This window comes from Chrysemys picta, chromosome 3 (assembly GCF_011386835.1).
Source record: "Chrysemys picta bellii isolate R12L10 chromosome 3, ASM1138683v2, whole genome shotgun sequence".
NCBI classification, from domain to species: domain Eukaryota; kingdom Metazoa; phylum Chordata; order Testudines; family Emydidae; genus Chrysemys; species Chrysemys picta.
Genome location: NC_088793.1, coordinates 194121281 through 194138140, shown reverse-complemented (window position 1 = coordinate 194138140; position 16860 = coordinate 194121281). Strand labels below are relative to the sequence as shown.

Here is a 16860-nt window from a genome sequence, read left to right as displayed (position 1 = left end):
AACATATAATGGCAGCAGGCCGTAAAAGAGACCCAGTTTGGGTCTCATCTGTCTCGGAGTTGTGAAGAATATGTATTAAGGTTATAACAACCAACAAGAATGCACTTTTATGTAGAAATCCTTGATTAAATCGAGTCTTCCTGACTAGTGATTTAAATCAAATCCACCCTGACGGACAGCCTTCACTGTGCATACTCTGCATAAGCAATCATCTAAATTAATAACACCAAATAGATTTAAAAGGTTCTTAAAAGTAGATATTAGCCACAACAAGTTTCTTGAACCATGGTTTCCTCCTGGGACATTGTATACCAAGTTTCAAGCCATTGTAAACATTCTCTTTTGGCTGAATTGTGAACCTTTAAAAAACTAAACAAACTGGCACTAGTGACAGGCTTTCTAATGTAAAGAGTAGTTAGTGTTGAGATTGGACTGAAATTTTAGTCCAAACTATTTCCTTAAAGAGTGTGTGTCTTTATTCTGATTTTTGGCAGGGTAATAAAACCTATTGTTTACTATTTTTGCCTAATTTATCACTAAGGTTTAGGCAAGTGTCAATGTATAAATTATTTGTCTGTAGGTTTCCTGGCAGTTAAAATAACTGTCAGTACACGCCATAGATACATTTGGGGGTTGCTGAAAAGGATCACAAATGAAGACAACAAAGATAAAACTATACTTGGAATTAGGGATAAAATATGCCTTGAGTTTTGACTCTCCACCTTTCAACCACTTCTACTAATTTACACGATAAAAGGTGCTTCATGCAGGCAGAGGTATTTGGGGGTGAGCTTTGTGCTGTATCATAGCTAAATAATTTTAATAAATAAGATCTCAGCCAGTTAACCTTCAAAACTTAATTTTCTCTGAAACTCCAAACTTATTCTGACACTTTCATACTGCGTCACTCATTTTCTACATTGACCACTCCTGTGAACAGTCATTCGCTTTTTAATCTCACCCCAGTCTGACCTCAGACAACAGTTGAAACACAGCATGCCCACTAAAGTATGAGGTAGTTGCAGATAACTTGGAAGACAAGAATTCTTTTTTGTCTGTTATTTATATGTAATTGGGACATTTGACAATGTAGTCTTGATGAATTGCTTTTGCAATTATCAGATGCTTTTGTGTGCAATCTCATTTTATGGAGCCATGGTTATTACCTTTCATTATAGTCCTGAAAAAAATTACTTATCTGTGGCTACTAACTGTGTTTAGATAAAACAATGAGGAGTCCTTGTGGCACCTTAGAGACTAACACATTTATTTGGGCATAAGCTTTCATGGGCTGAAACCCACTTCATCAGATGCATGGAGTGGAAAATACAGTAGGCAGGTATAAATACACAGCACATGAAAAGATGGGAGTTGCCTTACCAAGTCGGAGGTCAGTGCTAACAAGACAATTCAGTTAAGATAGAAGTCAGCTATTCTCAACAGTTGACAAGAAGGGGTGAATACCAAGACAGGAAAAATCACTTTTATAGTGCTAATGGGGCCAATGTAATCAAGGTGGCCTATTTCAAACAGTTGACAAGGAGGTGTGAGTATCAGCAGCGGGAAATTAGGTTTTGTAGTGACCCAGCCACTTCCAGTCTTTATTCAGGCCTAATTTGATGGTGTCCAGTTTGCAAATTAATTCCAGTTCTGTAGTTTCTCGTTGGAGTCTGTTTTTCAAGTGTTTTTGTTGAATTGCTTCTTTGAAGTCTGTTGAGTGTCCAGGGAGATTGAAGTGTTCTCCTACTGGTTTTTAAATGTTATAGTTCTTGATGTCTGATTTGTGTCCATTTATTCTTTTGCATAAAGACTGTCCGGTTTGGCCAATGTACATGGCAGAGGGGCATTGCTGGCACATGATAGCATATATCACATTGGTAGATGTGCAGGTGAACGAGCCCCTGATGGCGTGGCTGATGTGGTTAGGTCCTATGACGGTGTCCCTTGAATAGATATGCGAACCGAGTTGGCAATGAGGTTTGTTGCAGGGATTGGTTCCTGGGTTAGTGGTTTTTGTTGTCTGGTGTGTAGTTGCTGGTGAGTATTTGCTTCAGGTTGGGGGGGCTGTCTGTAAGCGAGGACTGCCTGTCTCCCAGGGTCTGTGAGAGTGAGGGATCGTCCTTCAAGATAGGTTGTAGATCCTAGATGATGCGCTGGAGAGGTTTTAGTTGGGGGCTGTAGGTGATGGCTAGTGACGTCCTGTTGCTTTCTTTGTTGGGCCTGTCCTGTCCACTCCATGCATCTGATGAAGTGGGTTTTAGCCCATGAAAGCTTATGCCCAAATAAATGTGTTAGTCTCAAAGGTGCCACAAGGACTCCTAGTTGTTTTTGCTGATACAGACTAACACGGTTACCATTCTGAAACCTGTGTTTAGATCAGCAATTAAAATTATTTTTTTCTGTCATTGTTATCAATATGGGGGAGTAGCCATGAGCTTGGGCTGGTAAATTTAACAATTGCTTTGGTTTAGTGTTGGATTAGATTTGTCCATATGCTTGCAGGATTGAGGCATAGGTAGGTGAGTAACTTGAATCACAGGAGTAAAACTGTGATGGTCTGCTTATATGTAGAGTTACTCTTGTATGTGTTTGCATGATTAGGGCTCTAGCTTTATAGAAGTTAAAGTTGGAAATGAACAATTAGTTATATGCCAAAGAAAATGGATTATTTATTTGTACTGCAGTAGCTCTTAGAAGCCCGAGTCATGGATGAGGACTCCCTGGAGCTAGGTGCTGTACAAACACAGAACAAAAAGACAAGATCATGAAATATGGTAGCAATTGGCAACAGTTGGTCTCCCTCCTTCCTGCCCTCCCTCCCACCAGTTCTCTAGCATGAGCAGTAACGTGAAACTGACAAGCAGTGTGTTTATTTCACTCTGCTTTGGGCAGTGGTGCTGCAGACACACAAATGTAATTCTCTTTGTTGGGATGGTTTTAGAGGCATAGGAAATCATGATATTCTCCTGCTCACGCTAAGGAAGTTTAAGAGCCTAATAGGATTTAGAAACAATGGGAGAAATCTTGTCGCTTGCAATTAAATACTTAAAGCAGTAGTACATGAAGGCTTTCTTTTATTTTATTGTCATATTCTGCACATTTAAACAACATTCTTCTGATAATTCCATTATTTTTGATTAAATAACACAAGGTAAACTTTTACAGACCATTTGGCAGAAAGGGTTATGGCATTTATTCAGCAAAGTATTTAAGGACATATGTAGTCCAAAATAAAGGCCAGTCTTCATCTGAATGAATAATTACATATGTTTCCCTTTAGCCTATGCACTTATACATCTCTAGGCATCAAATAACAAAAAAAAAAAAAAAAAAAAATCTTGTTGATGCTGTATTAAATATATATGCATTGCTTTAAAAAGACCTGCCACTTGTTTACAAAAATCTCAGCTTTCATTTATAGCTTGATGTTAATGGAATGGAGCTGAAATTCATACAACTATTTCTCTTATAACTCTGCACTCCTTTGGAGTCCTTGCAGTATCACATGTAATTTCTTACCAGACTTGTTTAACTTAAGTTGGATCCAGTTTTGGAACTACCTGTATTTGTCTTTTCAACAAATAATACACTGTAGCCTTTTTTTTCCGTTTTGACAAGACTATTAATAGGCTAAATTTTAAAAATAACTTTTCCACTTCCATAACTCTTTTCTTTAAAAGTATAATTTTGGACTGGGTGCACTTAACTCTTTCTGCCTTCCACCCCCACCCCAAAACACTACCACATATTAAAATTCTAATGTGGACAAGGCAAGTTGTAATTTTGACACTTATTTGCTGCTTGAGTAAAGTTAACTTTGACCAGCTAACATGCTAAAACTACAACCTGTGCCATCTATATTAGGATTTAAATATGATTTTTAATTTTTAAAAAAAAATGATTGTATGAAGGCAAGGCCTTCAAGGTCAGTGATTTTGGGTGCTTAGAGTTAGAATGAAAGGCTGTGTAGTCAGGATTCTGCTAATTTCCACATTTCATAAGTCGCACATGCACAGATTTTCAGCATAAATTTAATAGCTTAGTACTTTAGTGAGGTCTCATTCTGTAAAAGTAATTGCATTTTAGTAATATATTTCAAAACACTGATTAGAAGTATTATCACAAATAAATCAGTCACAAAATATGTTTTATTTCCTTATGTGCGAAGTCATAATACCCAGTGACTTGCAATGGGTCTCCCATGCAATGGGAATTAACAGATTTTTCCAACATAAATGCAGGTTGGATAAGTTAACTTGCTTTTTTAAAAGTAGTTAGTATTTCACAATAACGGTACTCTCTCGGGTAATTTGGTAATTGCATTGTTTCTTCTGATATGTGAAATATGGGATCCTGATTTGTACTGATTGGGCCCTAAAGTTGTTGCTGAATTTGGAGACATGTTGTAACATGTATCAAGGACTACAAACACTTACAAAGTGTGTTGCATCTTGGGATGCTGCTTAAGCTTCTGTAAAGGAACCTGCTACATCAACTCAAACTGCAAATGAAAAAATAGCACTTTCAGTTGTTTTTAAAAAGGTAGTAAACTGGTAGACAATTCTTTTGTTGTAGGAATAAATACCTGAATTTCTCTTAAAAGAAGAGCTGCATGTGCATTTGAAAATTATTAAAAAGGGAAAATGTAATTAATAGGTTCTAAAAGTTTTTTTCTGTAAAATTAAACATTTGTTTTTAGTGATTAGGAATTGTAGCAGGTGTCCTGACTTACATTTCCCCCATGTTGCACCACAGTATGTGCATTGCAGCACTCTTTTTTTCCTACCTGCAAGACAGTGCAGTCAGGAAAATGGCTACTGTGAGTTTCCAAGCGGTAATTACACAGTCATTGAATTCTGACACAGATTTGATTTGTATAAACAATTTCAGTATTAAAACGAATGTGCCTCTTGCATTGTTACAAAAATATTTCAGTGGAATATTATTTTAATTTAATGACTACTCTATATAAACTTTTCTTTTAAGCATAACTTCCTCTCTGAATAATCTTTGTAAATACAACTAAATTTGAAGCATTTCCCCCCCTATTCCTCCTTAAACAACTGTTCAGGATGTTTTTAAATCCCAGTTTTATTTGGCAATAGTTTTCCTCTGTTACAGAGAAGTGATTGTTTAAGGATATCAGCAGAAATTAAATTAAGCAAACTCTTCTGAGATTACAATCATGTCCACTTGCTTGCTTTGGTAACTGTGAAGGGGGGAAAAAGTGGCAATAACTATTTTCTGATTTCCCCTTTGACATACTATGAATCAATATTTGCAGACTTTATTGATCATTTATTTATTTCTGTAAATATGAGTAATGATCAGCTTTCAGCAGCAAAGTGCATGCTGAAGTGATAGGCAAACCATTTCTTTAGGTTGCTTAGTAACATATTACAGTATGAAAATGCTTATGATAAAAACAGGTTATGTAGACATATACCAGGAACTAACTGACTGAGGACAGCCTGAAAGTTCACTGTCTAGATTACTACAACATATTTTTTATTTTTGGTCAGACAAGTTAGTCTTTATAAAATGCACACTGTGGAAAACAAACATGTATTGCTGAAGAGCATTATCATTATATTTTCTTTGCTATTCTAGTACAATATCGTGATGCAGTTGACTGAGTCCAGGTTTCTCTTCACAGAAATTTGTATCTAGATTGTGGGTCTTCCGTAATTTTATTTATTGAAATTATTCTTGTTTTTCCATGCCTTTTATTCTCCTCCAAACTACTTGGTATTTATACATAAGAGATTTTTGATGGGCAACTTGTATTTTTCTGGGTATACTAATATAACAACAAAACAAGTCTGGATTATATATTTTTTTTAAAAAAAGATGCCTACAGCATTGCTGCTTTTAGATGCTTGGAGTTTAGTGAGGGCATGATTTTTCCCACCCTTCAACTTCTTTCTTATCTTTTTAAAAAAGATTATAGAAAAGCAATGTCTCAAGCTGGCACGTCCCAGTTTCAAGAAGTCATTCGACAAGAACTGGAATATTTAATGAAAGTTGAACTTGAGAAAATACTTGCAACTGCACCTCAGAATGAGCTAGAGGTAAGGACTACAAAAGATGTAACTCTAAAAATGCCTCTATATAACTTCTCCTGTTTAAATGAATTTTGTGGAGAGAGAGAGACTGTCAAAAATACACAATAGGGAAGATATGGTACAAAATAGGAGGAAGGGGAAGAGAGATTATGCTTAGTTTAAGGGTTGAATGTGGAGGACTAGTACTCAAGGCTTTTGGCCACCAAGATAATGAATTATTGAATTGGTAGCTGGAAACATTCACAAATAAAACCTGTTTCTCCAAACCTTTCCCCCTCTCCTGCTCCACAGTTTGAAAAAGCATGTCTCCAACAGACAAGTAAATGTGACTGACCTTCTGTTAAATTTTTTAAATCATACAATACATAGACTAACCAATAGTCTAACTTGCTAGTGGTTCCATACTGTATGTAAAACTTAAATTTCAATTGAAAGAATATGAAGAATTTGAAAAGATATGTTCAAGCTGTAATATTTTTCCTCCCCAATCAAATTGAAACTGAAATTATAAAAATACGTAAATGTTTAATAGTCCACAGAAACCTATCCAAGAACATAAAATGTTAACTTAGTTCAGATAATTTAATCACTTCTCATGGTGCTTGGAAGTGGGTTATCACCAAAATTACTCTGATTTTTTTTAAAACTGAGCCAATTTGAGAAGAGAACAGAAGTAGAGTAACAAACAGTCAAGTTGTTGAAATGTGACAAAGTAGTCAAGGTGAAAACCTTTTTATTCAGTGATTGTTTTAACAATTTGACTGAAACTGAAAATTGTAGCAAGATGCACACAAAGTTGTCTATTATCTGAAATTTGTGAGGAAGACTTTGTAGTCTTTCCCTCTCAAGGTTTTTTTTAATGGATCTTCTGTGTATAGAACAATATACTTGGTATATGACTGCAGTTGTGTAGTCAGACTAATATAATCCCTACTTTTAGAATGTGCTGTGATTCTGTGTAATCTTGAGAAGAGTAGGGTTTGGCCTGGACCCTATGTGGAGGAGAGACTTCCAAGAAAAACTTAAGTTATTGAAGGAAGTGATGCTGGTGATGCGGAGGGTTGCAATTTTGCCTCTGAGTTATTACTGAACTTTTCACCATTTCTGGTTATTAAAGATCCTACATACTCCAAGGAATAGGAACATTATACCTTGAGGTCCTGGCCAAACTTAATTTAGGTAATTATGTATTTGCCAACATTTTCAAACAAGTGTCCTGATTTTTTTTTGGTGGGAGCTGCAGGTACTCGGCACCATTAACTTAGTGACGTTTAGTACTTATTTAGGACCTGCACTACAGGCACTTTGGTTTGAAAACTTTGGCCATTTTTCCCAACTTATTCTCCCTGCAGTTTCAACTGGATAAGGTGTTCTGTGCTTCCTGTCCTAAGGTGTTATGCAGTGTTGCTGTGTTTCACCCCAAAGTTGGCTACATTTAAATGTTGGATGAATGATTCTTATGAACAGATTGTAGATCAGGTTTGTAAAATGCTTTTGTGATAAACCTATGTAAACACAAAATACCATTATTTCTAAAACTCATCCACTCTCTCCCTCTTGTAGCACACTAAAAAAGACCTTGAAGGGTTTAAGAAGCTATTCCACAGATTCTTGCAAGAAAAGGGACCTTCTGTGAACTGGGAGAAAATTCAGAGACCTCCAGAAGACTCTGTAAGTTGCAATAAAATGACAACAGCCAATGGGATCTTAAAATTAGTAATCACTGCTTGCATTGAAATATATTGTCAACAATACAAAGCACATAATTGCCATGTTTGTTTACGATAAAGTGGAATAACAATTTAAATAAATCTTTATTGCAGAGAGAACTAAAACATGGGTCTATGTTGTACGTACTCATGAATATCAGGTCCTTCTTAACATATGTACATAAGTTCTCTCCTAGTATTATTCTGTTAACTGGTCCATTGCTTAAAAAAAATGGTAATAAGTACAACTTTGCCTGTTTAATCTGATGCTTTGCAATGAAAGGTAATTTGTGGTGTCGGGAGTATGCAGGACATCTAGAGTCTCCATCTCACCCCTTCCCCAGATGAAAACATGTTGCAAATTCCAGATGACATTGACACTGACAATCAGTTTTTACTAAATATTTTGAAAAAGATGCATAGTAAGTGGCCTGGATTTTATAGCTCAAAACTTTTTCTGCTTTACAAAAGTTTATATAAAATCAAGGAATTAGAAATACAGTTAATGTTGTTTAAAGAGCACAATTTCCCTGCAGTATTGTATAAAGTGTGGGAAGAAAATAACTTTTGAAGTGAGAGGGTGCAACAAAAAAGAGTAGATTTTCCCACAAGTATTTCTTGTAGAGATAAGCATTGTTCACTGAACCAAACCTTGTTTTTAATTAATTCTTCTATGGCCCTAGGCTCTTTCTTGGCTGTTTACACATCTAACCTTTAGTTATGAATGTGAGAATTTTTGCTCTCCCAGAAGAATAACCTGGTATATTAAAACTGAATTGGAGTCATGAGATGTTAGTATCTTCATGAGTTGACTGGCGTTATTTGCCCCCATGCTATTTGTCAGCAGTGATTGAATTAAAGATCCACTTTGCAACTGAAAAGTATGCTGCAGAATAGAATGTTCAGCTGCCTGCAGAATAGATGCTGATGCTGCTCTCCAAAGTGGTGTTGAAAGATGAAGTCTTGTAGCGAGTCTAAGGTCTGGTCTACATTAGGACATTCGGTCAGTATAACTATGTTGCTCAGAGTGTGAAAAATCCATGCCCCTAAGCGACCCAGTTAAACGGACCTAAACCCAGTATAGACGGCACTAGGGCAATGGGAGAAGTCTCCTGTCCACTTAGCTACTGCCTCTCAGGGAGCTAGAGTACCTGTGCCAATGGGAGAATGTCTCCCATTGGCATAGGTAGTGTCTTCACTGAAGTGCTACAGCGGTGAAGCTGCATCGCTACAGCATTTTAAGTGTAGACAAGCTCTACATTTCTTCCAAATCTAGTCATCTTAACTTTAAAATTATTTTCATGCTGTGAGGACTTCAGTAACTCAGACAGAGGCTATGGGTCTATTACAGGAGTGGATGGGTGAGGTTCTGTGGCCTGCAGTGTGGAGGGGGTCAGACTAGATCGGGATGGCCAACCTGTGGCTCCAGAGCCACATGCGGCTCTTCAGAAGTTAATATGCGGCTCGTTGTATAGGCACTGACTCCGGGGCTGGAAATACAGGCGCCAACTTTCCAATGTGCTGGGGGGTGCTCACTGCTCAATCCCTGGCTCTGCCCCCACTCCACTCCTTTCCGATCCCTCCGCTGAGCCTGCCATGCTCTCGCTGCTCCTCTCCCCTCCCCCCCCCCCGAGCCTTCTGCACACCATGAAATAGCTGATCGGGAGATGTGGGGACTGAGGGGGAGGCACTGATCAGTAGGGCTGCTGCTGGGTGGGAGGCGCTGGGAGCGGGGGTGGGGAGGGGGTGCTGATGGGGGCCTGCTGATGTATTACTGTGGCTCTTTGGCAACGTACGTTGGTAAATTCTGGCTCCTTCTCAGGTTCAGGTTGGCCACCCCTGGACTAGATGATCTCAATGGTCCCTTCTATGAGACTTGTCCTACTTTGTGTGAAGTCTCTCTGGGGGGAGGAAAATGTGCCTCCAGTATTGCCTCGTGTACCAGCTAACAATACTGTGTAAAAATAGCTTTACATAGTGCAGAGGCCAGTACCAGTATGATTATTCTTCAGTTTGGGTCTGGTGTGACTTCTGGAGCCAGTTATAAAATAAAACGTCAATTCCACAATATCTTAGTCATTGCTGATTAATATTTAGTAGTTGGAGGGCTATGATATAAATGTCAGTGTCTGTTCTCAAAGCACAAATAAAAGGGTCATTTTAGCTCATGGCTGAAAGAAGGGCTGTATTGGGGGGAAAATGAGTATCTCACCTGTCTTCTGCTTCGCTGGTTCTTCGCCTGGAGCCTAAACTTCCTTCAGCCATACAGCCTGTTCATGTGACCTATGCTCACATTTTTTTTTAAATTGTATCGTTCCATAGCTCTGCATCATCATGCCACTTAAATTATTCATGTGTCTTGCTCAAAACCATAGATGTTATCCCATTACCTATCATGAACTCAGAATCAAACCATACTACTTTACAAATACCATTGAGGTAAATAAACAACTTGGGGCGGGGGAAACCCTCCTTCCCTGTTCCTACTACTACATAATTATTCTTAGTTAAATAAATTTATCTCTGGTGTTATGTTGTATCTTATTGCTCCAATAAACAGCTTTATTTTCTCCACAAAGTTCATTTGGAACTTACATGAAGCTTATAGCTTCATTCCAATAATTTTTCTTTCATATGAATGATGGTAAATCTCCCTGATACCCCTTGAAATTCATTTTCTATTTGTATCCAAGGGAAAAATCTTATAAAAGTATCTTGCCTTAAGTTTGGTACTAAAGGCTCAAAACCCAGTTGCTGTTGCAACAAAGGAGAGCTCAAGCTTTTACAGCTGGTGACATATTGAATATCTATGGTGCTGCATAACATAGTTCCTTTAAAATTATTCTCAAAAACTATTCTGCAGTACGACAGTTACCTGCACCTACATTGTCAGTAGACAGTATTCTAATCATAACTGCACATTAACACTGTGTGTAAAGTTGAACTCTAAGTTTGTCCAAAGCACGATTGCTGAGATCTGATATCTTTATGGCTGGAGTGCTGACACTCATAGCTTTGTCCCTTAAGTAATGTGTCCAAGTCCCAAATTAAAGTTGTAGCAATAGGAGGACATTAAAGTAATAACAAAAGGAGACGGTAAACAAAGGGAAGATATGAGCTCTCAGCACAAAATCAAGATATTGAGAACAAAATTAATTAAGGAACCAGAGGCTGTGAAGAGAGGCAATCAAATAATTTCTTATGTGCCAATGCTAGGAGCCTGGGTAACGAGCGATTCCAATTCTTCTTGTTTATCAGTGAGCATAAATTTGATCTAGTTGTTATTGAAACCTGGTGGGATAGTTCTCGTGATTGTAATGTTAAAATCAACGGTAATCTATTTAGGAAGGATTGGGTGGGCAACAGGAGAGGGGGAGTGGCTCTCTGTCAAAGATGGCATTGTGTTTCCGAGTCACTGATAACTTGGAAGAAAATGATCTTGAATGCTTATGGATCAATGTCCTAACAGATAAAGCACAAGATGTGTTAGTGGAGGTCAGATCACCAAATCACAATGGGGAACAGGGTGATTGGCTCCTTACTCACCTATTTACAATGTGAAGGGAAAAAAAGCTACAGGATCCCAGGGGACTTCAATTTAAGTGATCTATGCTGGATGTCTCATGTTTCTGATACTAAAACATCCTTGAAATTTCTAAATATTATAGATGACAGTTTCCTAACTAAAAAAAAGTGTTATATCCAAGACAGAGGAATTATACATTACACCTCCCCTTGACCAAGAAAGAGGAACTGAACACAACTAAAAATTTATAGTAACTTAGGTACAAGTGGTTGTGACCTTATCACATTTTTAATGTGCAAACAGAATAAAGTCCAGACCAGTTATATGTATGTCGTGCTTTTAATATGGCCAATTTCACAAGGGTGGAAACAACTATGAGCTAAATCAGCTAGGAGGAAGAATTTAATCAGATAAATATGAATAATTAGAAATTTTATAAGAATACTTTACTAGATGCCAAAAAGCCACAATCGAGGAAGAAAGCCATATTGATTGGTGTTTTAATGTGACTTAGAGTGCAAATAAAGGCTGCTATAAAAATAAATAAATGGAAGAAAGGGGAAGTAGAGAGTAATGAATATAAATCAGAAGCTGAGAATTGTAGAAAATTGATAAGGGAAGCAAAGGGACATGAGAAATCTATGGCCAGCAGAGTTAAGGACAATACAGAGTTTAAGTATATAAGGAACAAAAGGCATCCTAACTATGGTATTGGTCCATTACTAGGTAGAAATAGTAGAATTATCAATAATAGAGGAGAAAAGGCAAAGTGTTCAATACATTTCTGTTCTGTGTTTGGTGAGAGGGAACAACTATCTTCATTCCACAAGTATTTTAGGAAGATGTTAAACAGCAGCTACTAAAGTTAGATATTTTTAAATCTGCAGATCTAGAAAACTTGTATCCAAGAGTTTTCAAAGAGCTGGTTCAGGAACTCACTGGACTGTTAATGATTTATTTTTTTTCTTCAATAAGTCACCAGGAAGTTCTTGAAGACTGAAAGAGACTGAATGTTGTGCCACTATATAAAGAGGATATATGGGACGACTGGGTAGTTAGAGAACTGTCAATCTGACAGCAACCCTGAGCAAGATAATGGAGTGGCTGATATGGGACTTGATTAATAAAGAATTAAAGGAGGGTAATATAATTAATGCCAATCAACATGGGTTTATAGAAAATAGATCTTGTCGAACTAACTTGATATTTTTTTTTATAAGATTACAAGTTTTGTTGATAAAGGCAATAATGTTGATGTAACAAACTTAGACTTCTGTAAGGCATTTGAGTTGATTGAAAACCTACAATGATATAAAATTAACATTGCACACATTAAATTGATTAAAAACTGGCTAACTGATAGGTCTCAAAATGTAATTGTGAATGGAGTACCACCACCGAACGGGTGTGTTTCTACTATGCTATTTAATATTTTTATCAATGACCTGGAAGAAAACATAAAATTATTACTGATAAAGTTTGGAGATGACACACAAATTGGGGGAAGCGGTAAATGCTGAAGAGGACAGATTACTGATACAGAGAGAGCTGGATGCAAGCAAACAATATATGTTTTAATATGGCTAAATGTATAAATCTAGGAACACAATGTATGCCGTACTTACAGGATGGGGGAAGCAGTGATTCTGAAAAAGATTTGGGGGTCCTGGTGGATAACAGCTGAAGATGAGCTCCCAGTGCAATGCTGTGGCCAAAAGTGCAAATGCAATCCTTGGTTGCATAAACAGGGAATCTTGGGTAGGAATAGAGACTTTATTTTACCTCTGTATTTGGCACAGGTGGAACTGCTGCTGGAATACTGTGTCCAGTTCTGGTGTCCACAGTTCAAGAAAAATGTTGATAAATTGGAGAGGGTTCAGAGAAGAGCCATGAGAATGATCAAAGGATTAGAAAATCTACCATATAGTGATAGATTCAAGGAGCTCAATCTATTTAGTTTAACAAAGAGAAGGTTAAGGGGTGACTTGATTACAGGAGATAAATAACTGCACAGGGAACAAATATCAAGAATGGGCTCTTCAATCTAACGGAGAAAGGTATAATGCAATCCAGTGTCGGGAAGTTGAGTTCAGATGACTGGAAATAAGGCCTAAATTTTTAGACGAGGGTAAATTAATCATTGCAACAATTTACCAAGGGTTATGGTAGATTCTCCATCACTGACCATTTTTAAATCAGTATTGGATCTTTTTCTAAAAGATCTGCCCAATTAAATATCTTGGGGTTGTTCTATGACCTCCTGTAGAACACAGGCTAGACTAGATTATCATAATAGTTCCTTCTGGCCTTGGAATCTATGAAAACTTGGAGTCATTCAGTGCTAACATTAGGTGCTAACAATACTATGTGATAGTTGCCATCCTTGGGATAAAATGGATCACAGCGGTTTCTTGAGTTGATATGTGATGGGCTCAGTGGAATCTAAATCTCTCCGCACTTTCAAAAAGATACAGGGAATAAATTCTACACCCTGACTTTCTAAGTTGCAGTTCTGCTGTCCAAGGCTGAGAGCTATTCTCTGTTTACCTAACCTCTTGGTACGCTATCAATGTTTAACCCATTACTTTTTTCTAAAGGACTTTCAGATGTACAGAGAATGAAAGCTGGTCATATAAAACATATTTCTACTGAATATCACTTCTATAGTGATGTTCTGTGCTAGTGAGCATGGCTAGGGCATTCGTTAGATAAATATTGATAATTCTGTTCTCACAGAAGTTGATCTAAGCAGTGGAACATTAGGTAACTCAAAAGCAGGGATGAAGATATAATTTTAGAAAAGCCTCAGGATACAGACTTGAACACTGAGTTCTTCATGAGTAATGTTTACTTGTGGAGAAAGGGAGAAATCTGTATGTGTGTCTTTAGCACTGTTATGCTCTCAGCTTTTTCATTGATCTCCTTTCTTCTAGAGATAAGTCTTCCATAATTAAAGTTGTGACTAACTTTCTGTTGTGTCCAACTCATATTTTAACACACAAACTCCATCCCCAAGATTTTGCCAAAGCTGCTCATGTAGAGGTTATTATGCCAGAGGCTGTCTTTTTGGGAAGTTTGTTGGAAATCTGACAAAGCATTAGTTATGACAGTTTTTGATTTTTTTTTTTTTTTTTTTTTTTTCAAACGATCAGTTTCTTGAAAATTCCTGACTTTTGACTTGGGAATGTTGTATCTCGAACACTTTGACCTCAAAACTCCAAATGTGGTTTATTGTAGTATCCCTAATGAGAACTGGTGCCTTTGATTATTGTTGAATCAATTTGGTACGTGGTCTTTTTTTAAACCTATGAGAACTCTGGCATTTATAATCTTGACCCATATTTGATGGAGTTCAAGATGTGCAGAGCTGGAAAACTTGAGTGCATGAGTTTTTAAAGGACTTAAAAGCCTGTAAACAATTCAAATGTCATATGCCTTTGTGGTGGTTTAATTTCTCCTGCTACTTGGATGTGTTTTGAAATTTCCAAAAGGAGTAGAGCCATGAAAGCAAGGAAGTTTACAAAGTTCACCAGCTATGTAAAAATGACGTTTCAATGAGAGCTTCTGCTTAATGGCATATCTGAGCTCAACAGGAACAGAATTTCTAATTGAGCTTCCATGTGCTGACAAGCCAGGGCAACTCATTTGTTGCCCAGGAGTTCTGGTTGCATTGGTGAGTATTCAGTCCCCTCTGCCAACATGTCTGGAACATTCCATAACAGTACATTATAAAAATATACTAAAGCAATCATTAAACTTGTTTGATTTATAAACGGGATGATGATAGCTTTATAATAAACTCCCAGGGATGAAGAGGCATGAAAAATATGGAGGTCAGGGATGAAACAAATACCAGTTTTGGGAAAGCTTAACACCCTAGGGGCCCTGACAGTAAAGGTCACCAATTTTAGATGAAATTAATAAAAGTTTTTTTTCCTAACGTTCTGTCAGAAGGCTCCAGTTTTACAGCTAGGACCTATTCCTATTTGGAGACGTAAGGAAGAAGAGGATCAACTTAACGTTAGTCTAGCTCTTTTTAGAAAGCCAGAGTAAAGAACATGGGAGGGATGGAGAGAGGGATGTAACTTAATCCTACTTGAGTAAGCCTGGCACTTCATTCTGCATAAATTGCAAGTGATGGAAAAGGCCTGCTGGAAAATCTACTGGGAGGGAATTGCGTTAATGGAGACCTGAGGTGGTATGTTGATATGGTGAGGTCACCTGGGGTGTGAGGGGAACAGCCTGCATGATTCGGGCGTGGGAGGGGCTTGTGATACATTGATTTTGATAAGGACATGACTGAATATCAAAAATATACTTAAACTTGTCTACTACTTGAATTCATCTCAATAAATTAAGTTACGAAGGAACAGAATCAATATCAACAACTCCTACCCACTAGCAAGTAGTCTTTATGTTTCCCAGGGTTGAGGACAAGATAGTTGATTGTATCCATCTTGTGCTATTACTCAAGCAGTCCTCTAGAGTTGAATCTTAACACATTATTATACCCTATTTTTTAAAAAATGCCCTCAGTGTACACATTGACCAACATGGGTGCTGTGTTCCTCTCCACTCTGCCTGTGATGCCAGTCTCAGTGCTCCCTTTGTCTCCCACAGATATCTCTATGCCTTCATCCACATTGCCCCTTACACTTGGAACAAATTTGTAAAATCTATTAGTCAAACTCCGAGCCTTACCTCATTCACATCACTCCTAAAAAATACACATCAGCATTGCCTAAAAAAAATAAATGTAGCTTAAATCCCCCCCCCCCAACTTCTGCATTGCCAAGAAGTATATATGTCTAAAATGAGTAACACTAATCTTATTTCTGTAAATCATGTCCTTCCTTGTCCCTTCTGTTCTCAGTATGTGTCTGTCATATCCAGTGTTTATAATGTAAGCTCCTTAGAGCAGGAATTGATTTCCTGTGCATTTCAGTGAAGCACTTAGCATGCTCATGGGTGGGTAATAAGACAGTGCTGTGTATAAGAGCTGAGTGAAATGATCTAAAGGATGCAGCATTTTTTGACAAGTCATTTAGGTAGGAATTGCAGAAAGCAGATGTCGGCTTGCTGCTTTTCCTAAACACACATTCAGAATCAGGTAGCTGTCCTCTCATCAGTCTTTCCTCTTTCTTATATAAATGCCCTCTTATGCTGTATAAGTCACTCGTGGTTTTTTTGACAAATCCATACTTGCAACCTTCAGGCTTCCCTCCCATTTGTAGTTTATTCAGATACATCCTGCGTGCGGTGAAGTTACCGTATCCTGAGTCCTGCCTCTTCCATTTATTCTGTGTGCTTCCTCTTGAAAATATAGCAGAATAGATGAACTAGGGACAGAATAAACTTGCTATGAACAGATGGTATTCCTGAACGGATGTGCATTTGAAATAGCACAGAGGGACTGCCATCAGGGATAAAGATCACATTCTGTCCATGATTTGGCATGTTAATGTTTTGAAAACTTGCTCATAACAAAGACCCTTGCAAGGATCTTACTTATGTCACCTAGGTCCCGGATAACATTGCAAAAGGGTTTCCCTGCGCATAC

At 37.6% G+C, this 16860-nt stretch overlaps 1 protein-coding gene across 2 annotated transcripts in view; it reads left to right on the top strand.

The window, feature by feature from the left end:
- The window catches only part of UGP2 (UDP-glucose pyrophosphorylase 2), a 41517-nt gene that overhangs the window by 4059 nt on the left and 20598 nt on the right, over positions 1–16860 (top strand). For both annotated transcript variants that reach the window (XM_008172375.4, XM_005287209.5), the window contains exons 2-3: positions 5944–6071; positions 7629–7736. In XM_008172375.4, the coding sequence (XP_008170597.1) occupies positions 5958–6071; positions 7629–7736 (222 nt within the window). In that variant the 5' untranslated portion in view covers positions 5944–5957. The remainder of the gene's footprint in view (positions 1–5943; positions 6072–7628; positions 7737–16860) is intronic.